Source organism: Phyllostomus hastatus, unplaced genomic scaffold (genome assembly GCF_019186645.2).
Source record: "Phyllostomus hastatus isolate PE091 unplaced genomic scaffold, TTU_PhHast_1.1 phas_contig_147, whole genome shotgun sequence".
Taxonomy (NCBI): Eukaryota; Metazoa; Chordata; class Mammalia; order Chiroptera; family Phyllostomidae; genus Phyllostomus; species Phyllostomus hastatus.
This window is the reverse complement of record NW_025333603.1, coordinates 6,767,354-6,782,818: the sequence shown is the minus strand read 5'-3', so window position 1 is coordinate 6,782,818 and position 15,465 is coordinate 6,767,354. Positions and strand designations below refer to the sequence as shown.

Sequence of the window (15,465 nt, the reverse complement as noted above, 5' to 3'; positions counted from 1 at the left end):
CCAACTGAGTCAACCAGTCAGGGTTGCACTGGTGTTTTTTTATTATCTTAAGTTGTATACTGATTCAAAATTTCATTTTATTTGAGGGCAGATAACAGTGATAAAGGTAATGATCAGAAGATGCTCACCACTCAGAGAAACAGTGTTGCTGGGTTAGCATATTCCAAATATAGTGAGCAAGGGAGTGAGATGAGGACAGAGATTTAGAAATCAGATCATGCAGGGCCTTGTGGGCCGTACTGATAACTTTATGGCTTAACAGCATCTCATTTTCTGTTTTGAGAAGATTATTTATTGATTTTATGAAAAATTAGAAAGGGACAAAACAAGCAAGAAGACAATTGAGGCTTTGGCATTATTGCAGGAGAGACACGGTTGATTCAAGCTCTGTTTTGGACTTAGAACTGATGGAGAAGTGATCAGTGGATTTGGGGAGGTAAGGGAAAGGGGACAGAGATGAATCCTTGAATGTGGGCTTCAGCACTTGGTTAGTGCCATTTACTAAAGAAGACAAGGTTGGATTTTGGGAGGGAAAGATCAAGAACTCTAATCTGAAATACAAAGTGTGAGCGATCTATTAGACATCTAAGTGGAGCTTTCAAGGTGGGAGTTGGAATTTAAGAGTCTGGAGTTCAAAGGAGAGTTCTAGAATGGAGAGAGGGCTTTCAGGGATTTTCGTCCTGGAATTAGATGAAATCATCTAGGAAGACAGCATAGCCAGAGAACAGTAGCAGGTGACTCAGACCCAAGCCCCTGGGCTCCCAGCATTTAGGAGTTGGTTAGAGAAAGACCCAAATGAGTATATGAATATAGAAGCCTCAAGGGATGAGGGGAAGTCCCTGGCCCACAGTGCCTGGCGCATACTAGTCTCTCAGTAGGCATAACTCTGTTATTCTTTCTCTTTCCAAGGAACAAGTTACATGTAGTCCTTTCTGAAGACAGAGGCAGTATGTGTGTTCTTATTTATTTGGTAGGCGTTAATAAGTGCTCGCTCTTATGTCAGGCCTGGCCCTAATTTAGGTGTGTGATCCTTGCCTTCAAGAGTGTCTTAGGGAGCCCTGGCTAGTTGCTCAGTTGGTTGGAGTGTCATCCTGTACACCAAAAGGTCGGGGATTCGATCCCAGTCAGGGCACATATGGGAGGCAGCCAATCAGTGTTTCTCTCTCTCTTCCCCCCTGCCCACCCTCTTCCTCTCTCCTAAATAAACATTAAAAAAAAAAAAGGAATGTCTTAGGGAGACTGGCACAAAGCAACAATTCCAATGGTATAATTATGCACCATAATGAAAGTCCATGTCAGGTGCTTTGAGTGTACGGAGGGGGAGCAGTTAACCACCTTGGTGGGGAGAGACTCCAGATATTAGATTCTCTGCAGTGTCATTTATGTTTCCACAGCACAAGAAAATGATGTTGTATTTGCTTGCAGGAGCTAGTTTCAGAAGGACCAGTGCCCTGGGTTTCCAAAAACAGTGTAACATTTGTGGCCGAGCAGGTCTCCCATCATCCGCCCAGTAAGTTCCAGAGCTCCTCTGCAGCCTCCACTCTCAAACTGCTCTGTCCGAGGAGGGTCTAAAAACCCCTGTAGGTGAGGTCACTGCTGTCAGCCGTTTGGCTCCCTGTATCTTCCCAGTCCTAGAGGCTTGGTGCCTCGTATCTCTTCTTGAGTAAGTTCCAAAGACTATTAGCTTCACTGATTAAATATGTATAAAGAGAAGGGATTAGGAAAATAAACCTTTAATGTCTAAAGTCACACGTAATGAGCTGTGCTGTAGAGACCTCAGCACCTTTGAGACAATGTGTGTAAGTGGCAGTATAGTTTCTGCCCAGTGTACTTACTGCTGACACCGGGCAGTGAGTACATATCCTCAGTGTCTCAGTGCCCCGTGCAGTAGTAATGCTGAAGGGCCCAGGCTGGGCCTGAGGCAGGAACAAGTGTACTGACCAGAAGAACAGACAGGCCCCTTGATTTTAAGCCTCCAGGATTGGCCATCGCCTTGTGGTTCGGGGAAGTTTCTGCCCATGTGGCCCTAAAGGGCAGTTTGTGCTGCAGAAAACAGTGCAAAGGCATTTAGGTACCTCCTGGCCTCATTTGAGGCAGTTCTTTGGGGGGTAAAGGATTTCCCTAAAGGAGTCAGTTATTTCTCCAGGTTAAGTAAGGGAATTGGAGAAGTGAGTATAGTTATACAGGACACTAATTTAAAACAATTTCTGTAGTTTCAGCCTTTTATGCTGAGTGTTTTAACAAGAAGATACAATTCAATGCTCATATCTGGACCAAATCAAAATTCCTTGGAATGTCCATCGGGGTGCACAACATAGGGCAGGGTAAGTCTCTGGGCATGGTGGGGAGCCTGGCGCTGGCAGCAGGGTTTTATGTTACTCTGATGTCTGAGGAACAGGACATGGCCCCTGGAAGCTAGAACGGATGTCATTGTGTGCATGAAAGCATGTGTATTGGGGGCGATCGCGACGGTGGGTGCGAGGTCGGCGTTCCCAAAGCTGAATGGAGTGTCCTGGAGGATCCGTCGATCAAACAAGAAAACCTGTGGCCAGATGATGACACTCCTCATTAGAGTCCTCCCCCTCTCCGCAGGCTGTGTCTCGTGTCTGGACCACGACGAACATTACATCCTCACTTTCCCCAACGGTTACGGAAGGCAAGTAGAACTGTGCCCGTTTCTTCTAGTCAGCGAGCAGCGAGCCCTGCTGTTTATTAAGCTGCGCCCCTCTCTGTCCTTTGGACTGTCAGCCTTATGTGGAAACTTTTGATTTTTAGGTCTATCCTCACAGTGCCCTGGGTGGAACTAGGTGGAGAATGCAGTATTAATTGTTCCAAAACTGGCTACAGTGCAAATATCGTCTTCCACACGAAACCTTTCTATGGGGGCAAGAAGCACAGAATTACTGCTGAGATTTTGTAGGTATTCTGTTTTTCTGCTTTAGTGCTCTCCTCTGAAACACTTTCCTTTTGTCTGGAATTATAATTTCTGTTAGAAATTGAGCATTTTAATTCTGTCTTTGTCAACATCACATCCCGTGTGTCATGTCTCTCCATAAACTCCCATTTTCAGAAGGAGCCCTGAAATACGGGCCAGAACAACCAGGCGTCACTGTGGGGCGTGCTTCCGGGAAACCTGACTTGCAAACGGGGAACAGAGAGGGGTCCCTCTGGCATCGGTCAGCTCGCCCGGACCACGGGTTCCTGACTCCCCATCACCGGTGGGCCGAGAGCTAGTCCTTGCCTTAGACTCTGACTCCCACCTGCGTGGCTCCAAGTCCTTCGTCTTTCTCTTCTGTGCCTTTCTGGGGAAAACAGTAACGATCACGCCCTGGGTTGGTTTTGTTTGACGCTGTGGGGCTGGTGCAGACCGCTGTATTGTCCAGTGCTGGTCAGTGGGCTGCGCTCAGAGCCTGCTCGGAGGAGGAAAACCTGCGAGTGTAGGACACACAACAGGTTAACCAGTTTCCAGGGAGACGGTTTAATTCCAGTGACCGAATGGCACCCCAGAGTCTTGGGCAGGATGAGACCATGAACATGAGATGAAGTTTACTAAGGATCAGTATAAAATCCAAAATAATTATTGCAGTCAGAAAATGTGGGCAGAGTTTAGGGAGCAGCACAAGTCACCACTATAATAATGTTGCCCCTGAAACGGCAGTTGGTGGAAATACAATTTCCAGAACGAATATACGAGTGTGCTTGCTCCTCAGAGTTCCTTAGGCATGCGGCACTGTCAGGAGCTGCTAGCTCACAGACTCTAGTGTGGGTGGCCGGAGGGAAGAGGGTGGTGAGGGTGGGTGAGGGGTGAGCAAAGGGGTGAGGGATATTGGAATATCTGTAGTAGTGGAAATAATGAAAATAAAGTAGAAAAAAAGGAACTGCTAGCTCAGCAGGATTTCCCGCCAGTCAGCCACACACAGTAGAAGACTGCCCTCAAACTTGTCAGCTAAAAGAGTGTTTGGTGGGCTCTTCACAGTAGGGATTTGAGCACCAGCTGAGTGCTTCTCACACTCTTTGGTCTATGGACTCCAAAATTATCAAGAACTCCAAAGAGCTTTTGTTTATATTATACCCATAGATATTTCTCTTATTAAAAATTAACAGACTCTAGCACTAGCTGGTGTGGCTCAGTGGATTGAGTGCCAGCCTGTGAACCAAAAGGGTCATCAGTTCGATCCCCAGTCAGGGCACATGCCTGGGTTATGGGCCAGATCCCCAGTGGGGGTGTGTGAGAGGCAACCACACATCAATGTTTCCCTCCCCTCTCTAAAAATAAATAAAATCATTTTAAAAAGTTAACAAATTCTAAAATATTTATAAATGCATTTCCAGATGACAATAATAGCATTTTCTGAAAAAGAGAAAACTCTTTAAAAAGAAATTTGTGAGAAGAGTGGCATTGTACATTTTCTGAATTAAATCTCTGATACACAGTTGTGGCTGCATAATGATGTTCTGCTCAACAGCAGCAGACGTACACTCTGGTGGTCCTGTAGGGTTATAATGGAAATGAAAAGTCCTAGTGACATCATGGCTGCTGTGATGTCATAGCACAAGGCGTCACATTACTCCTGTGTTTGCAGTGGTGTGGGTGCAGAGTTTGCAGTGGTGTGGGTGCAGACAGGCCTGTGTTGCAGCCACGCGGAAGTACAGCACAATTACATACATTACACAATGCTTGATAATAGACCGTGTTACTGGTGTATGTGTTTACTATACTTTATATTGTGATTTTGGAGTGTACTCTCTCTACTTATAAAAAGTTTGCTGTAAAACAATATGCCTTGTCATACCGGCAGCAGCCTCATACACCGCATGTTTACTTTGTCTCTCGATTGTAGTATTTTCTCTTGTGCTTGGTTTCATCTCATTGTTTTGGGCAGTCGCGTGCGGTACAGGTTTTTTAGCCTGGGAGCAGTGGGTGGTCCCATGCAGGAGGCTCCGCCGTCCAGCTTTGTTTCAGTGCCCCTGCGGTGTTCCCATAAGGGCGAAGTTGCCTGATGACAGATTTCTCAGAACACACTTCATCGGGAAACACTGCACACTAACGGGAAAATTAGTGTAAGGAAGGCAAATAATGTCTCAATGTTATGGAAGTAGTTTTGCTGTAAGAGGGTCTTATGAACCCCAAGGGGTCCCCAGACTGCACTTTGAGAACCACTGCACAGTGACCTAAACCTGGATTGTACGATTTTTCTGTTTGCCTTCCTTCCGTCAAAGCCCCTAAGTCATAAAGGAAACTTAAATTTCAGTCCAGCGATAGTAGCTTCCTCTCTCCACCCTGTGTACTTTCCCTCCTGACCTTTTAGCCTCCTCCTGTCCCTTGCCTTACCCCTCCTAACCTGTCCTTTGCCATGATGCTTATCTTCCCAAGTTCGTACCTGCCATACATATCACTCTCTTGTCCAAGTACAGATCTAAGTTGGGGCTTCTGTGGAAGGGATCCTTGTCAGGAAAAGAGGTCAAACCATTAGACTCAGTTCCCTTCAGCCCAAGGTTGGAAGCCTAGTCTCTGGCATTATACCCTTAAACAAACCTTCCAACCCTCATGCCAGCAGCTTTGCCCTTGAACTCCAGTGCTCACATAAACTCAGCACAGCACTGATCATCCCGAATCTGTGGCGTCTCTCCCCACTTGGCTGTGAACAGTCTGAGGACGGACCGTCCCTAGCTGTTGCATCCCCAGCACAGGGCTCATCTCATACTCTGATCGTGGGATCTCAAGTTCATTAGCATCTTGTTTAGGGCCCTCCCTCTTACAGTTGGCTCTGGGAAACCTCCTTCTACAGCATTACGCTGCCTCCACCTAAAAACTCACAGTTGCTCTTCTGTGTTCTGCTCTGTGTAGATTGGCCAGGTATTTTGGTAATTTTCAACTTGAGACTAACGTTTCTTTTTCTTTTTAGTTCTCCAAATGACAAGAAGTCCTTTTGTTCAATTGAAGGGGAATGGAATGGTATAATGTATGCAAAATATGCAACAGGGGTAAGAAACTGATTTTGCCACTTATTTCAGACTACATTGAATCGTATCCTCTCCTTGACTCCGGCTTCCTTCATCTGGAAGTTTAACCCCCGAGGCCAGCTCTCATGCCTGCTCTGCAGGGCAGGCCTTTTCCTTTCCCCACCTCTTCCCCAGCGGTAAAGGTAGTAGAATGAGTTTACTTTCCTCCCTCCTTTCAAAACACTCAAGAATAATGTGTGATCTGTGCTGTATAACAGCAACTAATATGAAACAATATTGAATGTAAACTATAATTAAAATTGTTTTAATTTAAAAAATAACAAATTTTTTAAAAGGAATATGTTTAAAAATGCTTGGCACATAGTAAGTACCCAGTAAATGTTAGCTGTGTGACTGGAGTGTCTGATATGTTTGTAAAATGAAGTGCTAAATTAATCTGTGTCCATGTGCACAGTCTGATTTTGTATAAGAAATATACTTACTGCCTGGCACCAGCGACACAGAAATCGGTGAGATAGACCTTGCCCTCAAGGAACTTGCAAACAGCTCCTAATTAAGGTCGGCAGAAAGTGGTATGGGATTAACAGGAGCCAGTGAACTAGATTTGGATTTGGAGAATTTGAAATGTAGCAAGCACTTCAGCATACTTATCATTAGGATTAGTTATTTATGAGTGTAGCTCTCCAAGAGATTACATCCTGAGAATGTAGCATCTAATCATGTTGAAAATGTCTATTGAATTGAACCTCTACCAAGATTAAAGACACACAACTATATTTTAAGGGTGAAGATTGCTTATGAAACTCATTATATCATTAACATGTGAGATTTGATTATTACATCTGTTAATTAAAGTCTTCTAGGAAGAGTTGACTGTCTCAGAACAGTTTGAATAAAACACCTGCCTACTTCTGTTTTCTAGGAAAATTCAGTTTTTATAGATACCAAGAAGTTGCCTATAATCAAGAAGAAAGTGAGAAAGTTGGAAGATCAGAATGAGTATGAATCCCGCTGGTAAGGAGACAACATACCTAGAGCTGCGGTGGGCGGGGCGTGGGTGCCGGGCGGGCGGCGGCGCAGAGCAGGATCTGACAGCGCACAGACTGAGTTTGCGTGCTTCAGTTCACGTGGAGCTCCACCACTTTACTGTTTTGTAACTGAGACTGTAAATTCGCATCTCTTGCCTTTTCCTGAGCTCTGAACTGCCTCAGGGGTGTTGTGAGGAGTAAATGAGGTGGACATGTAGCATATATATGTGATGCTTGGCCTGTAAGCGGGACCGAGAGTATATTGGCTCATCACCATCGAAGTGGTTTGTCAGACATGGCAATGAAGTCCCACCCAGGAGGTGTCTGTCTTGTTAAACACTTTCAGCTCTTTTGTTTACAAGAAATTTTTTTTTATTTCATTACTGAGGATTTCAGCATCTCTTTCTAAAATAACCTAAAAAAAAAAAACCAAAATAATATGCTTCAAGAAGATCAGTTATTACTTAATATCATCAAATGCCTAGTGGGTATTCAATTTTCCAATAATCTCAAACATCGTAATTTTTTCCTTTCTCAATAAAATTAGGATCTTTTAGTGCTGTGAGGAATCTTACACTGAAAGTTTTTCATTTAACCTGTCCAGGAGTTTCATAAGTGAAGGAAGGGAATGTTAGAAATCATCATCCTTCTTGTTGTCAAGATCTTAACTTGTAAACATTCTGCTCAACTAGACTGCCTGCTCATACTCACGACAGAGTGACCTTAGGCGGACACTTTTCTAGTCCCTGGGAGTCTTCACTTGTAAAGTGACGTGTTTGGACCAGAGCTGTCCAGCCGTCATCTTCCAGGCCTTGAGAGGAAGCCAGATCTCTTTCCCCCTTAGGCCTCTGCAATTCCCTCCCATCTTGACTCTTAACTCTCTATTGAGTTTCTCCAAGTCCTCAGCTTGGAGAAATGGAGCTTCTCAGCAACTCTGATCTGAGTTTATAGTAAAGGACACTCAAGCCCCAGAGGTGAACTGACCCCACCAAAGTTGCAGTGCTAATTAGGTGTGGAGCCAGAAAAAGAATCCCAGGTCTCAGTTCTCAGTGTTCTTTCTCCTCTGTTGTCCTTACCATATACCCAGCTTTCAGCCCGCCCTTTTTTTCCTTATATATCTTCCGGGTCTATTTTTTCTGTTCTTACTCCAGTGCCCTGGAGCTAGCTTAAGGAGATTTAGTCTGTGAACTATAGCACTTAAGGGTAGAGCTGGAGTTTCATTCTCAAGCTGGCTAGTAATTGTGTCTATTTAGTTCTCAGCACCTTACTTTTTTTTTTCTTTAGTCTTTGGAAGGATGTCACTTTCAACTTAAAAATTAGAGATATTGATGCAGCAACTGAAGCCAAGCATAGACTTGAAGAAAGACAAAGAGCAGAAGCCCGAGAAAGGAAGGAGAAGGAAATTCAATGGGAGACAAGGGTAAGCTTGCTTTGGGGAGCCTGCCCCCACCTCCCAACTGCTACTGCTCTTGTAATGTGAGCTGTAACTCATTCATTCATTCCAGTGCAGTTTGAAGTACCAAACACCGTTTTAAGTCAGCACGGTGATGAACAGGATGGGCCCAGGTCCCTGTTTGAAACTCTTGTCAGTGTAATGGGAGAAGACGTAAAATAATAAAAAGTATGATGATATAGAAGTACATAGCAGTTGTGTAACTGAAATCTTCCCCTTTCTTTTACAGTTATTTCACGAAGATGGAGAATGTTGGGTTTACGATGAACCATTACTGAAACGTCTTGGTGCTGCCAAGCATTAGGTTGGGAAATGCAAAGTTTACACCTGATAACCAGGGCAGTAGGCATAATTAAGCAACAGTCTTCCTTTGGGAGAACCTCCTTACTCCCTTCTTATCGCAGTGGTTCCTATCTCAGGGATACTGGACTTTCCGATGCAGATGAACAATTAAAGCAAGAAAAGCTTCCCTGTTTTCCTCTTTTGTGGCAGTTACAATTTTGACTTCAGTCCTGAGAAAACTTCAGGTTTTGAAAACAACATATCTGCTCCTTTTCCAAACCCCACGCTTTGAAAAGCATTTATAAATCTGTCTCAAACGCTGCACTCTAGCACTGCTGTTGAGATATATATCATCTATTTCTTAGTTCATATACTCTTGGGAGAGATATATACACACATACACGTATACACATGATAGACCTGAAGCCAGGTTTTTCATGAATACCCCCTCTACTGTAAATACTGGTTCCTCTGAGTTATTTTAGAAAATTAGCACAATGTATTAAAATCAAGTACTAGGAAATTTCACGGTCTCACCTACAGTAACTTTTATTTTGGAATTGTATCTAAGTCTGGATTATAGTTTAATTATACTCAGTGCTTCTTAAGGCTTCATAAAGTAATTTTTCCAACCTTTTTTTAAATGTGTTTCTTATTTATTATCTTTATGGTTAAACTTGAAGCCAATTATTTGCCCATTTTCAATACAGGAGTTGGCTTTACATTAGGACCCTCAAATAATGAAGGGTCTGTGCTTTTCCTCGCCCTGCCTTCACGCCCGGTGTGTGCTGTCAGCCCCCGCCGTGCTGTCCTCTGGGGTCTTCACTGAGCTCTCACAGAGCACACATCGCGCCGCCGACATCTTATCCAAAAATACCTTATTGCCTTAGAGGTTTTGGGAAGTGTTTTAGATCTCTACCCTACACTAAAACAAAAATATAATAAAAAGAATGCCACAGCAGCAAATGACTCATTCTGAAGGGCAATACAGAGCTATCTTTATTGAAAAATACATTAAAAACAACATCATTTAGGCATTAGTCTTAGCACCTGACATTTAGGTACTAATAAGACATTGGTTACACAGGGCTGTCATACAGAACTGGATTCTCAGTCTGAGAGGCCCAGTGCCAGGGCTTCTCAAACTGCGCCTGTAAGCTTTTCGGCCCCCCTGCCAGCTTCACTCGGCCAGCTGCTACTGCAACCCTCGGTCGGTCACAATGGGGGGGGGGGGGGCAGTAAATCAAGTTCTGTGATGCAGTGCAAAAATTCATTGGAAGCCCTAAGTCCATAGTAGTGTAACTTCATAAAATAACATTTTAAAATACACAAAGCTTCATTCAGGCCAACGAGACTGCAGTTTATTTGACTATTTTATGGTAGGGGAGAAGGTTAAGTGTTGATGTAAAAGCCCTAATATCAGTAATGGGGATGGTGGAATCTGTCAGCAGAGGAGAGGTTGGCAGGTAGGTCAGCTGCATCCCTTCACAGGAAGAGTGAGAATCCTCACCGTAAGGGGCACCATCCTCTTCCAGCTCATGCTTCCCAAATCCAACAACCTGAAAGAAGCCAAAGACTCATGGTGAGAAACACGCTGACGAGGTTTACGTAAAGACCTGCCAGGATCTCTAATACAGCCCAGACTCAGAGAATGATGCCGGCTAAGTGACAGCCATACTCACATGGACACTGAGCATTCTACTTCTTGGTCCTCTGTGAGCCTTGAACCAGTTGACTAGGTCTGATTTTGAGAATGACTTCAGTGCTTCAATCTTACAGGAAAGAAAGAAAGCAAGCTATAAAAGACTAGCAGTACATTTTCTGGAAAAATTGTTCTTGAACTTAAAATCCTAGGTAGACTTCCTTGATCTGAACATAATTTATTCTCCCAACTCTCAGCTTGCCCCAACCTCCCAGAGAAGGATAAAAATGAGTGTTGGTAACACATTTTCAGGTTTTATAGCAAAGAGTGACCCTAGACTATAAGCAAGAGAAGGTAGCAGATACTGTAATTATAGCTGAGTACTATACACTAAGTCAGAACTCTAAGGTACATAGTAACTATGCTCTAGCTCAAGAAAAATGCAGTGACTACTGAAATGGGTAAAAAGAATTTTATCTGCCCTGCTTCGAATAGAAAAATGGGTGCATTAAGAACTGGGCTGAAAGCTTCTTGTTAAACCCTTCTGCTTCAATGTCCTTTGGTAATTCACTGCATAGGTGATATTATCAGCAAGAGACTGGATTGTAGGACACGGCTCCTTTTTGTGGGGTTTATTACTTTGTCAAAAGAACTATACCAGCAATCATTAAATCTGGAGGAAGAACCCCATAATCAAAAAGAACAGAGGTTTTATATTTCCTTTAAACAGCAGAACCCTTTTTGTCCTGACAAATCTTAAAATGAACCTCAAGATGTAATGCAAAATTTATCTCCTCCAGGTGAAATTGTTTGGGGGTAGGTGGTAAGGATTAGCATCCTGCTCACTTAGCCACCTGCAGTGCTAGAGGCCAGTCTGGACACCAATCAAGAAAGCAGCACGTAAATAACCAAGCCTGGATATGAGTGCCCCAGGTGTTTCTCCACACAACACCGATGTGCTGGGGATTGTGACTCCTGCAAAGCCAGGAGTCCTGACAGGACTCTTGCTCTGAAAACCGTGCTGTACCTCATGAGCGAGACGGTCGAAGAGGTACTGCTGTGTCACCACCTCATTCCAGTTCCTGTCCACCTCCTCCCCGAGGTGGGTGTCTTCGCACTCCTTCAGCTTGATCAGGGCTGTGACCTGTCACCACCAAAATGAGACCTTCAGGCATGGCATCACGCTAGCTCCTCCAGAACACACTTGGCCCTGTCCAGTCTGATTTGTGACGGACATGCTATGGTCCCTTCACTCGGGACCTGCCAGCATGAGGAGGAGGAGAAGGGATGAAGCTAGGAAGACATTTTGGTCAAAGTAAGGTGGGTCTACAATGTTCCGACAGGAACCAGCACACAGTGCCCCAGTGTCCTGAGGGCTTGTGTGGGCCAAGGAACAACAGACCAAGCCAGCTCGGTCAGTCACCTGGGTGTTGAATGCATCCTCAGTGAGGTTTTCAATCTTTTCCTCAAAGCTAGAAAGAAACTCTTCTATCTTTTTATCAACAACTTCAGAGCTGAAACAAAACAGCAATTAAAAGTCATCAGAAACCTGGTGTTAAGTAGAAGGCAAAGGAGAGAGTTAGGGCTAAGGTGTATTTCTAGGAAAGATGCTGAAGTGTTTTCTTCCCAGTCCTCAGTAGCCTCCCTTAAGTTGCGGGAGGAGGGAAAAGAAAAGAATGGGAAGAATCCTGCCTGTACCTGTAGCCCATTTTCCTGGTATCCTCACACTGAAGCAGTGACAGCCATGCTTGACCATTCCCAAGCTGAGAACCAACAAGGCCTTGTGCCTTGGTTCTAGCATGAAGGCCAGGTCAGGCACCTCTGCCTTTCCTGTCCTCAGGTCTGCCTGAAGAGGTGGAACACTGGCAAGCCCTGTAGAGTGACCACAGGACGTGAGTCAAACCCTAAAAGGACCATAGGAACCACTGTCCTGGACCAGGCCATCTGTGAACAACCAGCCCTGAGCCCCCGCAGCTGTGACTTTATGAAGCAAACCCATTCGGTAGAGTTGTCTGAGGTTTTAAGTCAGTACCTGTAGCCCCTGCTCTCTGTGCCAAGAATAATAGTTTGCTTACTCACTTGTATTTGGTTGCCTGAGTCCCCACGGTGACAGAGAATCCTAGAATCCCAGATGTGTTCCTACAGGTAGGGTAGACATGGTACCTAAAGCCAAATCAGAAAGTTTTATGAGCCCCGGTGGTCACCTGGGTCCTGCCCTCAGAAGCCCTAGAGATGGGGGAGGAGTTTCTGCGTATCTTTACTGGGCCTGCAGATACAAAAATATGTATGCATCTATTTCATTCTCATGTCAGGGGACCACAGGCTAGCTTTTTCTCTTGCTGATCTTGAACTAGGCTGAACTAAAAGCCCACTCAGTCCAAGATGCAAACTCCACAAGTTTTGGCCAGAAAGTGTGACTCTAAGGCATGGAAGGACCAAAGAACTCTGAGTGACTGCTCAGTCAGGGCATCTGAAACCTCAGCCTGCAAAGGAAGCCCCAGGCCCTTATTTGAGCTCGGAGCTCGCGCCAGCAGACTTACCCAAGTGTCTGCTTGGTTCGAAGAAAGTCAAAACAAGGCTCTTCCATGTGCATCTGCAATTCAACATACTACCCATCAGCCCAACTCCTCCTAGCACAGAAACCTCCACTTCTTCCCCTAAAAGTGTTCCCCATACCCCTGAATTCCAGTCTCTCTTCTTCCTAAATTGCCTATGAACGTGAACAAGCCCCTGTCCACGTTCATAGTGGGTGAGAACACTAACCATTCGCTTTATAATCACAGGTTTCTGACAACTCCCAAGTCCCTCTCCCCAGGCAGAAAGGCCAGTCCTAGTGGGTCAGGGGCTTGAACACCTTAACTCCTCTATACAACTCACCACAAGCAGCTCCATAAGAGTGTATTCTTTCAGACTCCTGGTACCTGACTGAAAGGAGAAGTTGGTCAGACCACCTGAAAATCCAATGGCTTACAGGACTTTTTAATCAGCTGTTCTTGGCAACCATTTGTTCAGGTGTCCATCCCACTGTTACCCCCTGAAAGGGAGCTGATCGTGCCCTACTGCCATACTTAGAACAATTTTGTTTATACGTGCCTTCCCATTGGATGGAAGGTACGTGAGAACAGGAATCATGCTTGATCGTTTGTATTCCTAGCACAGAACTGCAGACATGAAGAGAGTTCAATAATCCCTACCTGTCAGTCAGTTCCTACCCAAAGGATGTAGGTAGAGGACACACTAAAATCCAGTACTTGCAGTTCAAGGGACTAGAGTAAGGAGAGCAGGAAACCTCTGGGTGTCAGTGAAGCGTAACTGGACCTAGTCCTCAGATGGAGCGGATCTAAATAGGAGCTTCTGCAACCACGCACAGGGCCTCATGGTTGCCTTCAAAGGGCCGTAATAATTTTAGGAGTGTATAAACATGACCACTCCTTAACTGTTAAGGAGTTGAAATTACATTCAGCCAGAGGTAGACTGGCTCTGTGAACAAGCCGGTCCTCTCAGGAAAGACTCGGGTTCATGACCGAAACACAACAAAAGGACAAAGCTAGAGTAAGGCCGCGTAGCCATGCTCAAAGCCCAGACAGGGGTCTTCATGGGGCCTGGCAGAGAAGAGACCTCTTCATGCAGGGAACCCAAGACCATGGTATAGTAGCAGCTATAGGAGCCCCAGCATTTGAGAAGTCTGAGACCAGTCTAACAGGCACAGGCCCCCATAGTCCGAGAAGGGTGTGGGACCAACCACAGGCTAAAGTAGAATATGGGCCAATTGACATTGTTGCAAAATTAAGTCCCATTCCACCTCTCCAGAATGGTGTGGAAAGAACACAGGATCTGAGGATAAAAGGAATAAATTCAAGCCCCAGCTGGTATAACCAGGGAAGTAAGGGATTCTGGGCCTCAGATTCATCACTCGTAAAATAGAGATGATAAATCCCATCTCTGGTAGGATTACAGCTTTGGTGGTCATTGTTTGCTGTATACGGTTTGCATAGCTGTGTTTACTTTTGCCTCATTTGCAAAACTATCCTTTCAACAAATGTCCAAACAGGGGTTCTGTTGGGAATGTTTAGGAATTTCCAGCTACACTTTAGTCCATCCCTCGGGACTAGTGCTTGGGTGATCAAGGAAGCACTGTGATTTAAAAGGATTCATTTTACTGACAAGAGCAATTTTTTAAATGTAGTTGCTTCCAGAAGACAAATGACCCCAAGCACAAAACTACAGAGGTAACTTGAAGGGCCCTGAGAGTCACAGGGTCACTACTCCCCCGTGTTCTCTGTACTCGGCCATGAGAACAGCTGTCTGTGTGGGAAGGGGCCGACTGACCTGGTAGTACACAGTGACTTCAGAGTTGGCATCACCCTTGTTCAGAGCTCGCACTTTGCACAGGTGGTGGCCGACGGGCAGTTCTACCACCTGGAACTGCACAGACATCTCCTGCTCCAGAGACGTGAAGTTCAGCTTGCTGTAAAAGAATCAGTGTGGGTCACTTGGGCGGTGCCTTTCTCCTCTTACCCTACCCGAAAACCATGAAAAAGAGGTCAGGCCTTCCACAGTCCCTTCTGCATTGCTGTGTTTAGATAACTAGCTTCAAGAAAACCTGCAACAAGAAGCATCTCCACTGTGGTTTACTAACAAGTGAGTTGTGGCTCAAAGCCCTTCTGCTGGTAAGAACACATAACTCCCAAAGAGAAAACTCAAACCAATACTCACTCAACAACATATTTCAGGAAATCCATAGATTCCTAGGAGGCAAAAGAGAAGAAATAACTACATCAGTCTCTTTTGACATTAATTTCACCCAGAACCAACTAATATCAATATTCTAATTGCTTGGGAAGCCCTGGATAACATGAGGAAAGCAGACACAGTCTGTAACCCAAAGTGCTAGGTAAGTCATTCATTGATTGGGCTCATCACTCACTGACTTAATATTATGTTTATTGAACACTAAGTGGCTCTCAATTGAACAGCTCCTCTCCGGACTCCCTTGGCACTCTGCCTACCTGTGCATACATACACTGTGACACCTCCCCACTGGGTCAGACTTAACTGTCCAGTTTACCCCAATAGTCTGTGTCCTCTATGACAAC

The 15,465-nt window shown here is 44.9% G+C and overlaps 2 protein-coding genes across 11 annotated transcripts in view; one reads left to right on the top strand and one right to left on the bottom strand.

Annotated features, from left to right (window-relative positions):
- Positions 1 to 9,371, top strand: part of OSBPL9 (oxysterol binding protein like 9) — a 132,766-nt gene extending 123,395 nt beyond the window's left edge. For all 9 annotated transcript variants that reach the window (XM_045858250.1, XM_045858242.1, XM_045858232.1 and 6 more), the window contains 8 exons: positions 1,426 to 1,510; positions 2,214 to 2,324; positions 2,593 to 2,656; positions 2,776 to 2,916; positions 5,907 to 5,985; positions 6,887 to 6,978; positions 8,277 to 8,412; positions 8,675 to 9,371. In XM_045858250.1, the coding sequence (XP_045714206.1) occupies positions 1,426 to 1,510; positions 2,214 to 2,324; positions 2,593 to 2,656; positions 2,776 to 2,916; positions 5,907 to 5,985; positions 6,887 to 6,978; positions 8,277 to 8,412; positions 8,675 to 8,749 (783 nt within the window). In that variant the 3' untranslated portion in view covers positions 8,750 to 9,371. The remainder of the gene's footprint in view (positions 1 to 1,425; positions 1,511 to 2,213; positions 2,325 to 2,592; positions 2,657 to 2,775; positions 2,917 to 5,906; positions 5,986 to 6,886; positions 6,979 to 8,276; positions 8,413 to 8,674) is intronic.
- Positions 9,372 to 9,703: 332 nt separating this feature from the next.
- NRDC (nardilysin convertase) overlaps positions 9,704 to 15,465 on the bottom strand; it is a 68,187-nt gene continuing 62,425 nt past the window's right edge. For both annotated transcript variants that reach the window (XM_045858212.1, XM_045858202.1), the window contains 9 exons: positions 15,086 to 15,117; positions 14,699 to 14,837; positions 13,247 to 13,294; positions 12,910 to 12,962; positions 12,449 to 12,532; positions 11,793 to 11,883; positions 11,397 to 11,513; positions 10,410 to 10,499; positions 9,704 to 10,286 (listed from right to left, as the gene is read on the bottom strand). In XM_045858212.1, coding sequence (XP_045714168.1) covers positions 10,089 to 10,286; positions 10,410 to 10,499; positions 11,397 to 11,513; positions 11,793 to 11,883; positions 12,449 to 12,532; positions 12,910 to 12,962; positions 13,247 to 13,294; positions 14,699 to 14,837; positions 15,086 to 15,117 — 852 coding nt within the window. In that variant the 3' untranslated portion in view covers positions 9,704 to 10,088. The remainder of the gene's footprint in view (positions 10,287 to 10,409; positions 10,500 to 11,396; positions 11,514 to 11,792; positions 11,884 to 12,448; positions 12,533 to 12,909; positions 12,963 to 13,246; positions 13,295 to 14,698; positions 14,838 to 15,085; positions 15,118 to 15,465) is intronic.